Below are 16,352 nucleotides of genomic sequence, written 5' to 3' on the forward strand. Positions count from 1 at the left end.
ATTAATTAGAGTCACAAAATAGTTCCACGTTCAAAGCCATATAAATCTAAGTCTTCACTTACACTTTCAACTCAGTTAAATCCAAATTCAACTTTGGTTCAGACTTTATTAGAGAAAGAGAATGAAAATGTGGAAAAGTACTTTGATTTTCATCTTCAATTTGTGTCTCATAGTTAATGCAAATAATGATAATCAAAGAAAGGTATAAAATATTTAAAAAAATCTTCGATTGATGTTATTTTCATTCTTTTTGCAATATTTTACGTTAAATTTTAGATTTTTATAATGTTCATGATGTTATAATGTGTAATTACAGTCATATATTGTGTATATGGGGGAACTTCCAAAGGACACCAGTTTCTTGCTTAACAATCACAACAACATTCTCAAACAAGCAATTGGATCAGAGTAAATATGTTTCTTCCTATTTTCACATGTTTGTGAATTTATTCTTGTTGTCGTTAATTCTTGATGGTTTGTTGAGTATGATTAATTAGTTGGTGTATACATACCTTTTGGTTTTCTACTCGGTGTTCGGTGTTCATTGTCTGTATATATTGGGGGCCGATTAAATTTGGATTGTTGTCGGGGACGAGTCCAATACTAGGGTAAAACGCTTCCTAACAAAGGCGATTCCACACCCAGAACTCTAATTCGAGAACTCTGGTTAACAATGTAGGATTACTTACTATACTCCACTACAATCCTTATTGATTAATGGTTGGAGTATAGTGTAATAAAAGATGTGCCCTTTTGCTTCTATTGTTATTTGTTTCAAAATGAATACACTGATTGAAGTATTTCTAATAAGACTATTATGAATATATTTCAAAATATGAACACTCGTCCAAGAGAGTTGTGTGGTAATTACCTGAATTATGTTTTATTATTACGATTTGAATAGTGTTTTTGTTAATATGAGTTCATTTCTTCACTTTTGTAAATTTTGACATATGAAAAATCATGTGTACGACACTGATCATGATAACTTTTTTTCTCCATTTGCAATTGGTTACTAGAAATGAAAGCAAATTTAAGTTAGTTATTCGAGTCTCGAAATATTCTTTATTTTTTTTTCTCAATAATTTTGTAATTTTCAGTTTAGGACTATCAAGAGAATCGAGAGTGCTCCACAGTTACCGAAGAAGTTTTAATGGGTTCGTGGCAAAATTATCACCCGAAGAAGCAGACGTTCTATCTCGTATGAAATAATATCAAATACTGGCGAAGTTAATGAGTGTGTAAAATTTCATCTTTTATTTTGATCATATTTTAATTTAATTTAGTATGACATTGTTGTTGCAGGTAGAGAAGATGTTATTTCAGTGTTTCCAAACACCATTCGACAACTTCGTACTACAAGATCATGGGATTTTATTGGCATGCCTTTGAATGTTAGAAGAAAACCACAAGTTGAAAGTGATATCATTGTAGGTGTTATTGATACAGGTAAGTATCCAATGTTTAAACAATGACCAAAACTCTTCGATAGCATGTATCCGGTGCCAGAGACGGAACTAGAGTTCTTGCTGCAGAATTGTATTTGTGTTAAGAAATATATTGAATATGGATAAATAATTTATTTAGATTTCAGTAGGCTTTCTTTTCTAGAATTTAGAACTCATACACAAAATTCTGAATCCACCTCTGCTCGGCAAAATTGTCGATGTGTGTCCAAACTAACCCGAACACCATTTTCATAAAAAAAATAAAAAAAATCGTGCAACCAAGACTTACAATTTTTTTTTTTCAACTTATATGATTTTTTTTAGGAGTATGGATTGAATCACCAAGTTTCAATGATGAAGGCTTTGGGCCTCCACCTTCCAAATGGAAAGGCAAATGTGACAAGGGTGTGAATTTCACTAAATGCAACAAGTAAGTATTGTAAATATTAGGTGCTAAAGTGTATTTTTCCTCTCCATGGTGTTTGACATCTCAAATATTCCCTATTAATAAGTATTAAACTTTTTTACGTTCTTCTATTTGTCATTAAAAAGCATATAGCTAACATTATTTTTATATCCCGTTGCTAAGTTGTCGTTAAATAGGATTAGTGACGATTTTTTTACTGTTTAGCTGTAGAAGTTATCCGTCGCCATTTTCTATAGTGATTCTTTTAAACTGTTAGTGTATAAAATTTAAACTCATACTAATATTTTTACAAATGCACAGCAAAGTGATCGGAGCACAATACTTCAATCTTGAAGGTGTAGGGGACACTGACCAGATCACAACGGCCGATTTAGAGGGCCACGGATCCCACACGGCTTCCACGGCCGCCGGCATACCCGTCCGGGATGCCAGCCTAAACGGTCTAGCAAAAGGCATTGCGCGCGGTGGGGTCCCCTCCGCGCGCATTGCTGCTTACAAAGCGTGTTGGTCCATGGGCTGCTCGGACAGCGACATTTTAGCTGCGTTCGACGCCGCGATCGCGGATGGGGTCGACTTTATTTCCTTGTCCGTCGGAGGCGGGTCCCGCGATTTTTTCGATGATTCGATAGCTATTGGAGCATTTCATGCCCTGAAAAAAGGGATATTGACATCTTGTGCTGGTGGAAATAGTGGGCCTGATTTGGGAAGTATTGAAAATGTAGCACCATGGATTTTTACAGTGGCAGCTAGTAGCATTGATAGACAATTTGAGACTGATGCTAAGTTGGGTAATGGGGTCCAAATTTCTGTAAGTTACACAAACTCTTTTTAGTTCTTCACTTATATATGCTTTGTTTACATAACTATGGGGTAAAATTTAAAATATAGCCAATATTCTGGAGCTACAGTTCGATAAGTAAAAGTCCAATATATTACCTGGAATTTCACTTTTGAATTTGAAATTCCAGAACAGTTGTTATTTTTTAAAAAATAGGACCGATAAGTGGAGGTCAATAAATGATATTTCTATGGATGGAAAAATTAATCCATGAAAATATGACTAGTTTGAATGGGCTTAGTTTGGCATAGTTCCATGATGGATTAATTTGGGCATAACCATCTAGAAGTTAATCTGATTTGGGCTAAATATGTAGCTCAAATTGATCTGTAAATAAACTTTTCAAATATTTTTAAAATTTTGTTGTTTGACACGTTTAGATATAGTCATAATAGATAAAAAAAGTATTTGGTAATTTAAAATGTATAAGAAAACATATAAAGAAATTAAAACTTAATTAAAGTGGAGCGAGGGGAGTTATGACTCATTGTTTGGCCATCTTAACTTAGCCTGAGTAATTTTTAGACGGATTAATGACCCGCTTATTAATTGAAACCGCTTATTTATTGAAATTCTGTATGGTCAATTATTGTATTTTTCTTTTATAGGGAATTTCAATCAACACATTTGAACCGAAGAAAAAATGGTTTCCCTTAACCACGGGAACTCTTGCAGAGGTAAAAAATGCATCTTATCATGGAAATTCAAGGTACGTATATGTTACACTCGCTATGTTTCAATTTGTGTGACATTGTTTTTTTTATTAATTTTTCAAAAATATAATTCTATATTTAGAATAATTTAACTTTATAGTTCTCATTTTACTCTTATCGAGAATCTTTCATAGCCATATAATGTTTATAGCTTGTTTAGGATCAGAAGTCTCAAAAGTTTTATGGAGTAATCGCAAAAATGTCTTTAACATGTTTAAGATCACAATTTTAAAAAGTTTCATTTCTCTCTAAACTCCGTGCTTAACCAAATTATGGAATCAAATTATTTTGTAACAAGAAGCTTTTATAGCTTCTTCTTTTTTCAATCCGGTATCTTCAATGAAGCCCGACTAAATCCGAATCCCGCACTACCGGACGCATTTCTTGGGGCGGCACTCCCAACAGGATTTGAAGCTTTTATAGCTAGATATATAAGTGTTTCTGGCAAGTTTAAATTCATAATTTTCAAAAATCTTTTAGTTACAATGTTACATAAATGTTAGAGCATGTTTAATACCACAATGTTATCTTCACTTCTTTCCTACTCTTGCTGAGTCAAATTATGTGTCACTTAAATTGAAGCGGAAGGAGTAGAACTTTTTTAAAAACTTTTAAGCTTCTTCTTTTATCGAAGTTTTTTTTATATTTTTATAATTTTTAATTTTTTTTTCTTTCTTTTTTTTCTTAAATTCAGTGCTTGCGACGCTGGTACCTTAGAGGAGAGCAAAGTGAAAGGGAAAATAGTATGTTGTCTTGGAAGTAATCAACAAGATTCCATCATTCAATACTTAAACGGTGCTGGTGCCATTATAGTCGGTGATAAGATGACAGACGTTGCATTTGAGACACAAATATCAGCAACAAATATCAATACCACATATGCTGCACAAGTTGAGAAGTACATAAATTCTACAAAGTAAGTTTAATTTTTTTTACCTATATATATTGATTTGTTTAATTTTTTTTACCTATATATTGATTTTATGAATTAATTTTTCTTTGGTTTTTCGCCTTGTGATCGGTATTCCTAATGGGGCCGGATTAAATTTGAATTCGCGCCAAGAACTAAAGCGTTTCTTAACAACGGCGAATTCTTACTACCGGCTAAAGATGAAGGAGTATTTACCGCTCCACCACAATGCTAATTGCTATTTTTATGAATTAATTAAGAAAAGAGAAAAGGCATTGCTTCTCAAGAAAAAAGTAGTTGTCATTAAAATAATTGAGCCGGCCGCGCGCGTCGGATAATTACACTGTATATATAATGTTAAACTATTTTTATGTATTATATAGTAAATGTTGAATCCTCTTAGTTTTTTCATGTGCTTACAAATTTATATTTTGAATTTTCTTACTGAAAATATTGGCTTCGCTGCTGAATTTAACTATGTATTTTCTAATGTTTTTTTGGATGAATTTTCAGATCCCCAAAAGCTGTAATATACAAATCAAGAACTGTGAATATGACTGCACCATTTGTGGCTTCTTTCTCATCTAGAGGACCCCAAACAATCAGTCTCAACATTCTCAAGGTGACAAAAATGAGAATCATTATTTTCATCTCCTCTGGTTCCTTTTAGGTGTTATCCAACATTGCTTCATATATTTTTTTATGTATGTAATGAGCAAAAAATATTTTATAAATAGGCCTACACCATTGAAAAGTAATGGTGTTATACTATGTTGCTCGAACTCAACAAAAATGATTACCTCACCCGTATCGAATTCTTAAAAAATGCACATTTTTTAGAGGTTCCAAAGTGCACGCATCAATATTTTTAAAAAGTCCGAGCAAGATAGCTCCTACAAAGTAAACATCAATTTGAGAATGGAAGAAACGAAACTCTACATCTACATACAATCAGAATTGTAAAACTAGGCTAACTCTACTTGCTCAAAATCTTGGGTATGCCACTATCAATTGACACCCCTTTTGCTGGGAAATTACACTTTGTAGATAGATGAAAAAAACAAAAAACAAATTATGTGTATATATTATATGTTGAATCCTTCAATTTCTCGTGTATTTACTTCTTCTTTTTTTGACCCCCCTTAACAAAAATTTACGTGTATATCTCATCATATGTTGAATCTCCTCGACTTCTTCGTATATATATGTTGGATAATTAATGAAAAAACAAAGTAATTAAAAGTCAAATATTAGCTTATGGCGTTACTGATTTCCTTCTTTGCTCTGAATCGCTAGTTGAACTTTCATATGTTTAGCTTTAGCATGCAAGTTGAGTTAAAAAGCACTCATTTTAGCCATTTTGATGATTTTCGTTTACTGCAACCAACAGAAGGACTTCTTGTATATTTAGGTTTTTTTAATTGAAAAGACCAGAAAGTCCCTATTACTAAAAAGATGGAAATGTGTTTAAAAGGATATTTAAGGAATTCAAAAAATGGATATATTGCTATCCTACAACCTTCATGTTGTAGGTTCGCAAAATCATATATATATATTTGGCATAATACATAGATAGACATTTACACTTGGCCTATACTGTCAATTGAACACTCCAACTTACAAAATGATCATCTAGGCACCTCAACTCATAACTCATCTCCATTGGGTCAATTGAACACTCCAACTTTACAAGATGATCATCCAGACACCTCCAAAGTTCATGTTGCCCGTCAGCATCGGGTGTCCACGAGACACAATGTGTACGAGTTGAGGTGTCTAGATGTGCATTATGAAAGTTGGAGTGTTTAGTTGTCAGTTAAGGTTAAATCAAGGTGTCTATCTATGTATTATGTCGTGTTTTTTATTTTTTTATTTTTTGACTTCCCTTAGTGAAAATTTTGAGCGCTAGTGCTCTCTGACATGAAGTATTATTAGTTGCAGCCTGATATTGCTGCACCAGGATTGAGCATCTTGGCTGCAAATTCAGGATCAAATAGAATCAATGGAGATAGTGAAGACAAGAAAAATATGAAGTATTATGTTGAATCAGGCACTTCCATGGCTTGTCCACATGTTGCAGCCGCCGCTGCGTATGTAAAATCGTTTCATCCCGACTGGTCTCCTGCTGCTATCAAATCCGCTCTGATGACAACTGGTATGATTTCTAATTCAGGCTACTAATCCGACTTATTATGAACGGATATAAAGTTATCTTTTAGACGACCTTAGCCAGGGTCGAAGCTATAGCCAGTGAAGGATGGGTCAGCTGATCATCCTTCATAGGTTGTTGCTTCGTCTCTGTGGGACCCGATAAAGTAAAAGCTATTTCATACTTCTTTGGTCCTAATTTATCGGTTATTTAGAAACGATTTAGCTTTAAACTTCTTATTTCAAAAGTCTTTTTTTTTTTTTTTTCCCTTCAACTATGCTCAGTCAAAGTGCATCACAAAATTGGGATGGAGGTAGTATATTGCCGGTAGCTTCGCCGTTGTACGACATAGTGATAGTGTGAAAATTAGATTTTATACTGTCGTTGGATAGTTAATAATCTTTTTTGGTTTCATTTTTCAGCTAAATCTATGAAGATTAGGCCAGTGGGAGCTGAATTAGCCTCAGGATCAGGACAAATTAATCCAAGAAAGGCAATTAACCCTGGTTTAATTTATGACCTTGATTTAGACTCATACATAAGTTATTTTTGCAAGGAAGGCTATAACAGTACAAACATAGCCTTACTCACTGGAAGCAAAAAGTACAAATGTTCAAGTGTTCCAGAAGCAAAAGGAGCAGATGGACTAAATTACCCCTCAATGCATTTACAACTCAAAAATGCAAATGAAAGTGACATTTCTGCAATTTTTTATAGAACTGTGACATATGTTGGGAATGGAAAAGCTGTGTACAAAGCAAAAGTTAGGGGACCAAAGTGTCTTTCAATAAAAGTTGTGCCAAATATTTTGTCATTCAGTAAAGTGAATCAGAAGAAGTCTTTTAGAGTTATGTTGAAAGGGAAATTCATTAGAGAAAAATCATGGTACCTTTCTGGTTCTTTAGTGTGGAGTGGGAAAAAGCCTAATGTTAAAAGTCCTATCTTAGTGTATAGGCCATTAGTGGATTATGTGTATTAAAGTTAGATGTTTATTCAATAAATACATTTTGTCATTTTCTCTTCACTGCTTGATAATAGATTCTGAATCTTTTGGTTTTCATGTTTCTCACTTTTTGTCTACTTCAGTTGATAGAATTTACTTGTACCTGATATTTATCGACGCAACAAAACTGAATCTAGTTTACCAAATCTTGCCTCTGTTTCATTTTATGTGACTCTAAGCGTAGGATTTTTATATTTATGGTATTGAATATGACATATAAAATATGTATTATTATAAGACTTTTGAGGCAACGGATACAAGCTCTTTCTTGTTTCGGTTCAAAAAAAGTTAACGTACCATCAGTTCCATTAGTAAATTGAATAACTTCTTTTTAGTGTCGACAAAATGCATTCTTGACTAACAAAAATACAAGTTTTGCTGCTCTTGGGAAGGGAACAATAGCTGAAACAGTTGCTAATACCTTGTAGACTGAGGAGCAAAGAGAAGAATCCACCAGAGGGGCTCGTATCTAATTAGCTAGTTTGGTGACTTTCCTTACTGTATTGCAGGAAGACCCTCCACCGTGTCTGGTTAACCGGGCTTTGATAATGTCATAGACATTCGTGTAATATAGAAGTTTTTCAATACGGATCAGTAGGAAGTTTAAAGTTAGAGTATTTTCAAATTTAGAAATAGACGGCCTATACATATCTTAGTAGTTTTCTAAAACCTTCAAAAAAAAAAAAAAAAAAAAAAAACACACAGCCGCGTATTCCGACAATTTTTTATTAGGTACTGAATTTTATAGAAGCGTCAAGTAGATGTGAAATTTACAAGGCATAGAAAATGCAAAACGACAACGTTAGCTCTATTACAAAAAGGCTATTATAAAGTAAAGGAACCACATATTGCTACAGTCTCTTCTAATATTTACTCTCTGGCAAATAACAAAATCCTCACAGAACTTGTAATGTTTTGCTGAAGTCGACATCATAGTCCATCTCTTACTGAAATAAATAAAAAAAAAGTTGCATCACTCAAGAGATAGTAATATTACAAACCCTCCAACAGTTCCAATATTTTCTTCGATGACTTAGCCCAGCTATATACTGCAAATAGAACCGAAAAAAAAAGCACAAAAACCAAGAGAGTAAATCTCTACTGTAGCGCCCGGCCATTAACTCAACGAAGTTGATCTAATCCCGAATTCACATCAAGATTCACGCTGCGGAAGCTCAGTGGTGCGAGCCAAATTGATCGGAGTGCTGGCCTTTCAATTTCAGTAGCTCTTTCCTTCTTTTCCGAGCATCTGTTGCTGCAATGGCATCTGCCAACTTTTCACTAGAGCAGGGGAAGGATTCTTGAGATGTCTTTCCTGAAATAGCGTTGATATCGAGGGTGTTGTCTTGTTGAGGAGTATCACCAGTCATCAGGCCCAATTTTCTGGAGTGGACCCCAGAAGACTGTCGGCTTCCCTCGGATGCACCTGCATCCGGTGGAAAACCAAGCGCCGCTTCGTAGTCTCTTTCTGTTGCTGCTTGATTGTTCTCCATGTTTGGATATGAAGTACTACATTGATGGACGGAGGAAGTCTCGGGATGGTTTTCAGCAAGGGTAGAGGACCAAGGAAGAAACGGATTACTTAGAGGATGAAACGGGATCAAGCAAGGGAAGGGAAGTACATATAGTGGATTTCCAGGATTGGAACTCTCTTGTCTGTTAATAGAATTTAAGTCTACAGATGTTGGTGAAGGTGGCACTGATGTAATATCAGAAAATTTTTGAGAACCACACTGTAAGAAGAAACCACTGAAAGGTTGAACAATGGACGGCCAGAAGAAAGGTGTAATTGGAGATTGGTTAAAAAGGGGGGTCGGAGTTGGAGTTGAAGCTGTATTTGTAGTGGAGATTTCTACAGGTTTTGACTTAGAACCACCATCTGTTTCCTCTACTTTGGCCTTCTCTATTTTGGCTATCTGCTGAAAGCCAAAGTCATGTGTTATAGTTTTACACAGATGATGTGTCAGGTCAATGATATATCTCTTTCATAATCTGAATTTCTAAGTTCATATTCCATTCAATGAAACCAGGATTTACCTGTATTCTTAAGCTAGTATTTAGGTTCATCAAAGAATCATACTCCTTAGCTGCCAGCTCCTTTTGCTACTTGTCACAAACATCATATAGTAAAAAAAAGTGAGTATGCGGATCTGTAGCATATTATAGAAAAGCAATGTAATAGTAGGAGAAGTAACTAAAGACTGCATGGACCAAGTTATATGTTAACAATCAAGTTATTTGTCAAACTTGGATCGCACACAAGAAAGAAATTCTCAATACCTTCTTCAAATATTCATTCTCTGATGCAAGATCATCTGCTTTTCTTGTCAATTCTTCATACATGGCCTAGCAAGAAATAATTACATGAGCATGATATTCTTTTAGCCACAACCTGGATTTGACAAACACAAGAAATGCACGACTCTCTGAAATAGGAATATTCAACACAAAGTGATATTGCATCGATTAAGACCTCGCCATATCTTCAAGTTGATTACTTTGTTAAGAAGACAAGTTGACGATGAATTCGAGCAAGTCATAAACATCAAACTTCTAAATGCTAGGCATTTTTGCGTTCAGCTAGTTGATAAATAACCCACAAATAAGCCAATTGAAAAGGAAGTTTATGCTCAAACAGAACAGAAGTGCTCGGAAGGAAAGACATTGCACTAAAAGATGATCTACATGAGCAATAGGAATTGGACTCTCAATAATGGACTGATGTTGCCAAAGAGAATAGCTCGGGTGCGCATACCTGTCTACGGCGAATTGTCTGCCTGGCAGACTCTCTATTTGCTAACACGCGACACAGCCTTCGTTCTTCTTTCTCCTCCTGAGATGATCAGAAATTAAGCAATAAAGTCTGAACAACCTAAGGGGTTGTTTGGTAGGGTGTATAAGAATAGTACTTAATAGGGTGTAGTAGTAATGAGTAATGTTGGGATTAGTTATGCTGACATTATTTTTTATTGACTATTTGGTTTGTTGTATCAAATAACATGCATTGCATAATTAAACAGTACTGAATAGGGTGTTTTCGAATAGGAATATTACCGGTATTGTTAATGCCATAGCTAACTATGTAAAAGAATAGCACTGAATAGGGCGGGCTGAAAACACTGCCAAACAAGGAATTAAATAATACCAAAGCTAATACCAATATTTTTATCTAATACCACCGAACAAATGCCCCCTAAAGGATATAAGGAATGCGAGATTAAGACTTTTCAGTACCTCAGTCAAATTCTGCCTTGATCTTCTGCTGGCAACTGGTGGATAGTTTAGAGCGTGTTGAGGACTTGCTTTGAGTTTAGATTCCTCCTCAGCATGCATAGCTATTGCTTGCTCCTGTTAAAAGCAAAAGCATTACTCAACTCTTCCAAAAGATCTGGTAATAGCATTACCAAAGCTGATGTATCTGTCTGCTTAAATAAAGATGGCAAGATTCTTTATTTTTTACCTTTTAGAGTTCTCTTTCTCCTCTAAATGGGAGTTAAATGCTCATCGACAAACTCTATTAGATTAAAGCTGTTAGAGACGGGAAAATCTTGTCAACAGCCAGATTTAAGCCCACGTTACACTAAAACTATTCTAACCTGTGCCCTCTGCATAAGAAAGAATGCCGGCAATTCCTACAACAATGCTAATGATACAACTTCGTCTGTTGATTTGAGCAATTAAACAACAGAAATGTTGTTCCAACTTCCACTACGGGTGATCAATAACTCACAACTGTAAATTCAGATAGGATGCCTCAAGAAGACATTCTTGTCAATTGTGTAAAGTTCAAGAGCCAACCAGCCCAAGGATAGTGTTTTTTGGTTATCTAAATTCTGCTGTATTTTTCCTATCATAGATAATATAGACCTTTTTAGCAAGACTTCACTAAAGAAAAGAGTATTAGAACAATTCAAAGTGAACACCTTGCATTCTTGTCCTTGAAAACCCCTTACCTTGTGAAATTCTTAGGGAAAACTCACGTCTCCTTTAATAGCTATCATTAAAATGGCGGCACATACTACACCAATGATGGAAGGGAAATGAAGTGGTTCCGGAGAAGTGAAGTTGTCATTGCACTGACAAATTCTTAATATCAAGCATCCACGACGAAGAAGGAAGTTGGGACTCAGGAAGGGATCTTAACCACAATCTTCCTAGTCGAATTACTTCAAGAAATTGAAACTCAAACCGAATCTCCAAATCCCAATAGCAGTTACAAAATTAGAATATGATTTAACCTTATCTATTTCTCCTTAGGGGAATGCTATGCTGTACTGATCAGACATGTCATTTGATACAGTTCATAACGTAAGCCCGTAATACATACACAAAACTGTAGAGTCTGAGTTGGAACTTCATGATTCATCAACAGTTTGAGAAGATTTTTCCACCTCCTATAAAGAGACAATAACAATGAGAGAAACCCTTGTTCATTGGTTTGTTTTAGCTTCATCGTCCCCCAGCTACATTTTCAACTATGTACTCTAAGAACTAACAGTTTCCTGGAGTAAATATATGCAAACTACAGAGTAGTATATCCCCTACAAAAAGTCATTATTATGAGAATCAGCACACGCCTAACAGGGAGTATATCCCTTACACAGTCATTATTATGAGAATGAGCACACACCTAACTAGTACAAGATTGACTCATATCCTTTTTCATAAATTTGTCACCTAACCATAGCTAAGTATATCAGTATATGCTATGTGCACGCAATGTTTTTAAATTCAAAATCTAAGGAAAGTTAAGAAAATCATAATTGTCCCTTGAAGTGCTTAACTCTCCAACTTGGATTAAAAACTCTTCTCCTCCTTTCTTTTGTTTCACAAAACCGTGTCCTGTTTAGCTTGTACCAGCCACAAATGAAAAGAAGAAAAATAATAAACCGTTCATCACATTTCTCCTACAACCTGTAAAGATTGTAAACAAAAAGAATTTTAATGTAGAACTCTTTGAAATTCAAAAGAAGGTCTCAGGATCGCGAACAAAACTATTTATTTTCAAGTGAAGATACCATGGTACCCAAGAATGTGGCATAGTGGTTAATGAAGTGCGATGAGAGTCACGAAGTCTCAGGTTAAAATCCCAAAGGAGACAAAAATACTAGGTGATTTCTTCTCATTAGCCTTGGAGGACAGAGTTACCTGGTACCTATTACTGGTGGGAGACAGAAGGTGTATCCCGTGGAATTAATCGAGGTGCGCGCAAGCTGGCCTAAGGTGTATCCCGTGGAATTAGTCAAGGTGCGTGCAAGCTGGCCTGGACACCACTGTTATCAAAGAACTTAGTAGTTATTAATCAAAGTTAAACAATCCTAGCAAATTTACTGAGGCGGATCTAGGATTTAAACCTTATGGGTTCAGGAGGCCACTAAACTCACTAAGCTCACTGATCATCATCAAGGAGTTCAAAATTTAATATTTGTTCAGATTTAGTAAAGTTCTTAAAATATACAAGGTCTGAGACAAAAATACATCTGAATTAATTTGAACCCGTAACTTTAATTGCAAATTTTGAAAATGAAAACAAGAGCAAGCACCCTAAAATATCGTTTCAGAAAGGGAAAAAAAAAAACATAAAACTATTGATTACTCAACGTTTCATTTAAAGAGAAGAAATCACTCCTAACTCACCTCAAATTGTAACCAAGATTACTAGCAGAGTTTTACTAAAACTGGTGCATTTTCTCAGCAGTGGTTACAGAGCTAAAATCATGATACAAATACACATATGCATATGTGCAATGCCTGCATACATATACACATATCATCATAAACTCACCCATGTGCAGTATAAAATACTCTAAAATCAAAAATTTAAATTAAAAAAGAAAACACTACACTTCAAATCACAAACTATTTGAGATAAACTATAAGAACCAGAAAATACAAAAGAATTTTTTTTTTTTTTTCAAAAACAAACAAACCTCAGAACAACCAGATGGACCTGGAACTAAAAACTCATCATTTTTACTAACTGGATTAGCCAAACAAGCTAAAGCTTGTGCTGCTTCCATTTCACAATCCACTAGTTCATCTTGATCATCACCACCAGCATACCTCCGTTGCTCCACCGTGCACGGTGGCGTTAAATCAGTGACCTGTTTGGTGTTCATTGTGAAAATAAAAAAAGCCAAGACTGCAAAAACAAAAAACGTTTAACGCGAAATGACAACAGAGCAGAAAGAAAAACAGAGAGGAAGAAAAAAGGCGGTGAATGAGTGCCACGTTTCGTAACGGTATGACTTAGGCATGATGTACGAAGACCATACCTTTAGTATTTCTCACAAAGAGAGAACACAACACGAGAATGCACAAGGGTCATCACCTCTAGTATTTCCCGAAGAGAGGAACACAACATGAGAACTTGCCAAGGGTCACTCAATTTTAGTATTCTTGTCGGCTTGTCACTCAAACGCGCTTAACTTTGCCATAGGATCTAGTGCATTAATGCTGATATAATGATTGTGAAGAGAGAAAAAAAAAAAAAGCAACAAGTAGAAATAAAAAGGAAAAAAATGCTTAAGTAGATGTTTAGCATAGAAACCAAATATTTTTCAGATAAATGGTTTGAAGATAGAGTTGTGTTTGATTATCATTTTTGCAAAGATTAGTTGTTTGAATGTACTAAACAGGGCAAAGTCAGGTGGTGGCTAAAAGATTCATCCGATTTCTTCGGTGAAAAATTAACTTGTATATATAAGGTTAAAATTATTTTTCATGAATATATAAAAGATATTAAACCCTTTGATTGCTTTGTTTGTTTAGTTCTTTTTATTTTTGAACCTCCTTATTGAAAATTCTAGTTACATCACTGATACTGAAAGTAAAAAAAAAAAAAAATGGAGTTTAGGTGCTTACCAAACTCGAAATATAATTTTAAATTGTATTTAGAATTTTCATGACCAAATACTAATTATCGGATAAAGTGAAGTGAATAATTTTGATTGCCAAACGGATCTTTTAAGTGAATGACAAGAGAGCAGAGAGGGAAAAAGAAGGCGGTGAATGAGTGCCACGTATCGTGACAGTTTTCATAAAAATACGCAGCCCATTCTAAGAAGGGAAGAAGCCATGTATCGATGAAGACCATGTGTGTGCAGTGTACTTCACGTGCCAAAGCTATTTTTGCTTTTTGGCAGTTTGCAGCGTAAAACCATTCCTACTACTTATAGCAATGTGGGCGTATTGAGGGCATGTATATAGTCTCGTTCGCCAAACTTTTAAAATGAGTTTATTTTGAGAAGTGTTCTTTTCTTTTTAAAGTGATTTTTCAAAAATGTACTTTTAGTGAGAAAGAATTTGTGTTTGGTTAATTAAGTTAAAAAGTATTTTTAAGCAAACAATTCATGTATTTTCTCAAAAGTATTTTTGGGGAAAATCTATTTCATTAACTTCCGTGAAAACAGCTTCTGCTATTTCCAGGAGCACTTATTTTCTCCCAAAAACTTAATCAAACACCTTTTTCAAAAAAAATAAGCACTTTTGGCCTCCCAAAAACTTGGCCAAACAGGCTATTAACCGGCAAAAAGAATTCTTCTGTGTCGTTTGGGGGAAAGAGAGTTGATCTTTATTTGTTGACATGGCAACACACAGTGAATATTCTTCGAGTGCTTAAAAGGGGTAAAACGCACTAGACAAGACACGCGCGACAAGCTCGACCGAGAAAGCATGCATGAGTCTCGTAAGGGAGATCACCTGCTCGACCAACTCGGTCATCCTTACAGATAATATAGCCGATCTTGCGATACTATTTAAATTATATCTCAATTATAATTAATTCTTATAAGTGCCCATTTTGGAATACTTTTACATATAAGGTTTAAAGTTATGTTTGACAAACCCAAATGTATGATGTTTGATGTATTTCTGTAAAATTAGGCAGAAGTTAAATAAATTTACAATATTAAATATAAATTAAATACTGGAGTATAATGTTTAAATAGGATATCCCTGTAAAAGTTTTACGAACCATCCCTTTTTGCCCCGCATAAGATCAAATAATACTGCATTTGCTGCCTGCGTAAGATCAAATCCGCCTCGTTGCCATCACACACGTATTATGGCTTTTACAGGCACAAGCTATTAAATAAGAAATTAATTCTCTTATTAGTATCATTTATGTATGTCATATTAAACAAAAATTAGCATTTTAATCAATTATGGAAAAAAGGAAAAGAATTACTAACATTTTACATTGTAAAATTAGTCATGAATATCTGTGTCATTAAAAATATATCATTTTTACAAATTAAAAAAGTTTATGTCACATAAAAAACAAACAAATAAATGTAATTTTTTTTTGTAGATATTATAAAATAATAATAAAAGTACAAGACAATAATAAATATAATCAAAAAAGCTGGTGGAGAGAGAGATTTTATTACACTTCAAATTGATGTACAAATAAACTAAATTAACTCCTATTTATAGAAGAAGTGAAACTGGTATGTACTTCCATCAATTGATGTGTAAGCTAGTTCAAAAAACTACTTGCGAGCTGCTGTGTGAGCTACTTCGTGAAGCTGCTTGTAAAGCTACTTATAAGCTACTTGTTAGCTTCTTTGGGAAGCTGGTTGCAGAGCTACTTGCAAGCTATTTATAAGCTTCTTGTAAGCTGTGGGAGTAATAAATGGACATCCAAACAAGTGCACTCATAACACTACCCCTTCAATGTTCATTAATTAATAGGTAATGTGTCTCGTCAAAATCTTATTAGGAAAAATCGGTGAAAAAATATTTGAAGAGAAAATAGCACACATATCTAAAATTCTATATTGTTAGGTGCCTCATTAAAAATCTTACCAAGAAAACTCAGTAGGTCTAAACCTTGATTAAAGGAAAAAGAGTGCAATACGTAT

At 34.6% G+C, this 16,352-nt stretch overlaps 2 protein-coding genes across 2 annotated transcripts; one reads left to right on the forward strand and one right to left on the reverse strand.

The window, feature by feature from the left end:
- Positions 1-74: 74 nt before the first annotated feature.
- LOC132058573 (subtilisin-like protease SBT4.15) lies at positions 75-7,509 on the forward strand. Its single transcript, XM_059451037.1, has 11 exons — positions 75-202; positions 317-408; positions 1,101-1,201; positions 1,306-1,449; positions 1,773-1,878; positions 2,176-2,683; positions 3,322-3,422; positions 4,121-4,342; positions 4,850-4,958; positions 6,278-6,491; positions 6,908-7,509. The coding sequence occupies exons 1-11, from the start codon at positions 122-124 to the stop codon at positions 7,462-7,464; spliced, it is 2,235 nt and encodes a 744-aa protein (XP_059307020.1). The 5' UTR covers positions 75-121; the 3' UTR covers positions 7,465-7,509.
- A 1,154-nt stretch (positions 7,510-8,663) lies between these two features.
- On the reverse strand, positions 8,664-13,710 carry LOC132058042 (uncharacterized). Its single transcript, XM_059450610.1, has 6 exons — positions 13,419-13,710; positions 10,723-10,836; positions 10,244-10,321; positions 9,769-9,834; positions 9,526-9,591; positions 8,664-9,404 (listed from the first exon to the last, which is right to left on the reverse strand). Exons 1-6 carry the CDS (start codon positions 13,605-13,607, stop codon positions 8,664-8,666), a joined length of 1,254 nt encoding a protein of 417 aa, XP_059306593.1. The 5' UTR covers positions 13,608-13,710.
- Between the last annotated feature and the right edge of the window lie 2,642 nt (positions 13,711-16,352).

This window comes from Lycium ferocissimum, chromosome 5 (assembly GCF_029784015.1).
Source record: "Lycium ferocissimum isolate CSIRO_LF1 chromosome 5, AGI_CSIRO_Lferr_CH_V1, whole genome shotgun sequence".
Lineage (NCBI taxonomy): Eukaryota > Viridiplantae > Streptophyta > Magnoliopsida > Solanales > Solanaceae > Lycium > Lycium ferocissimum.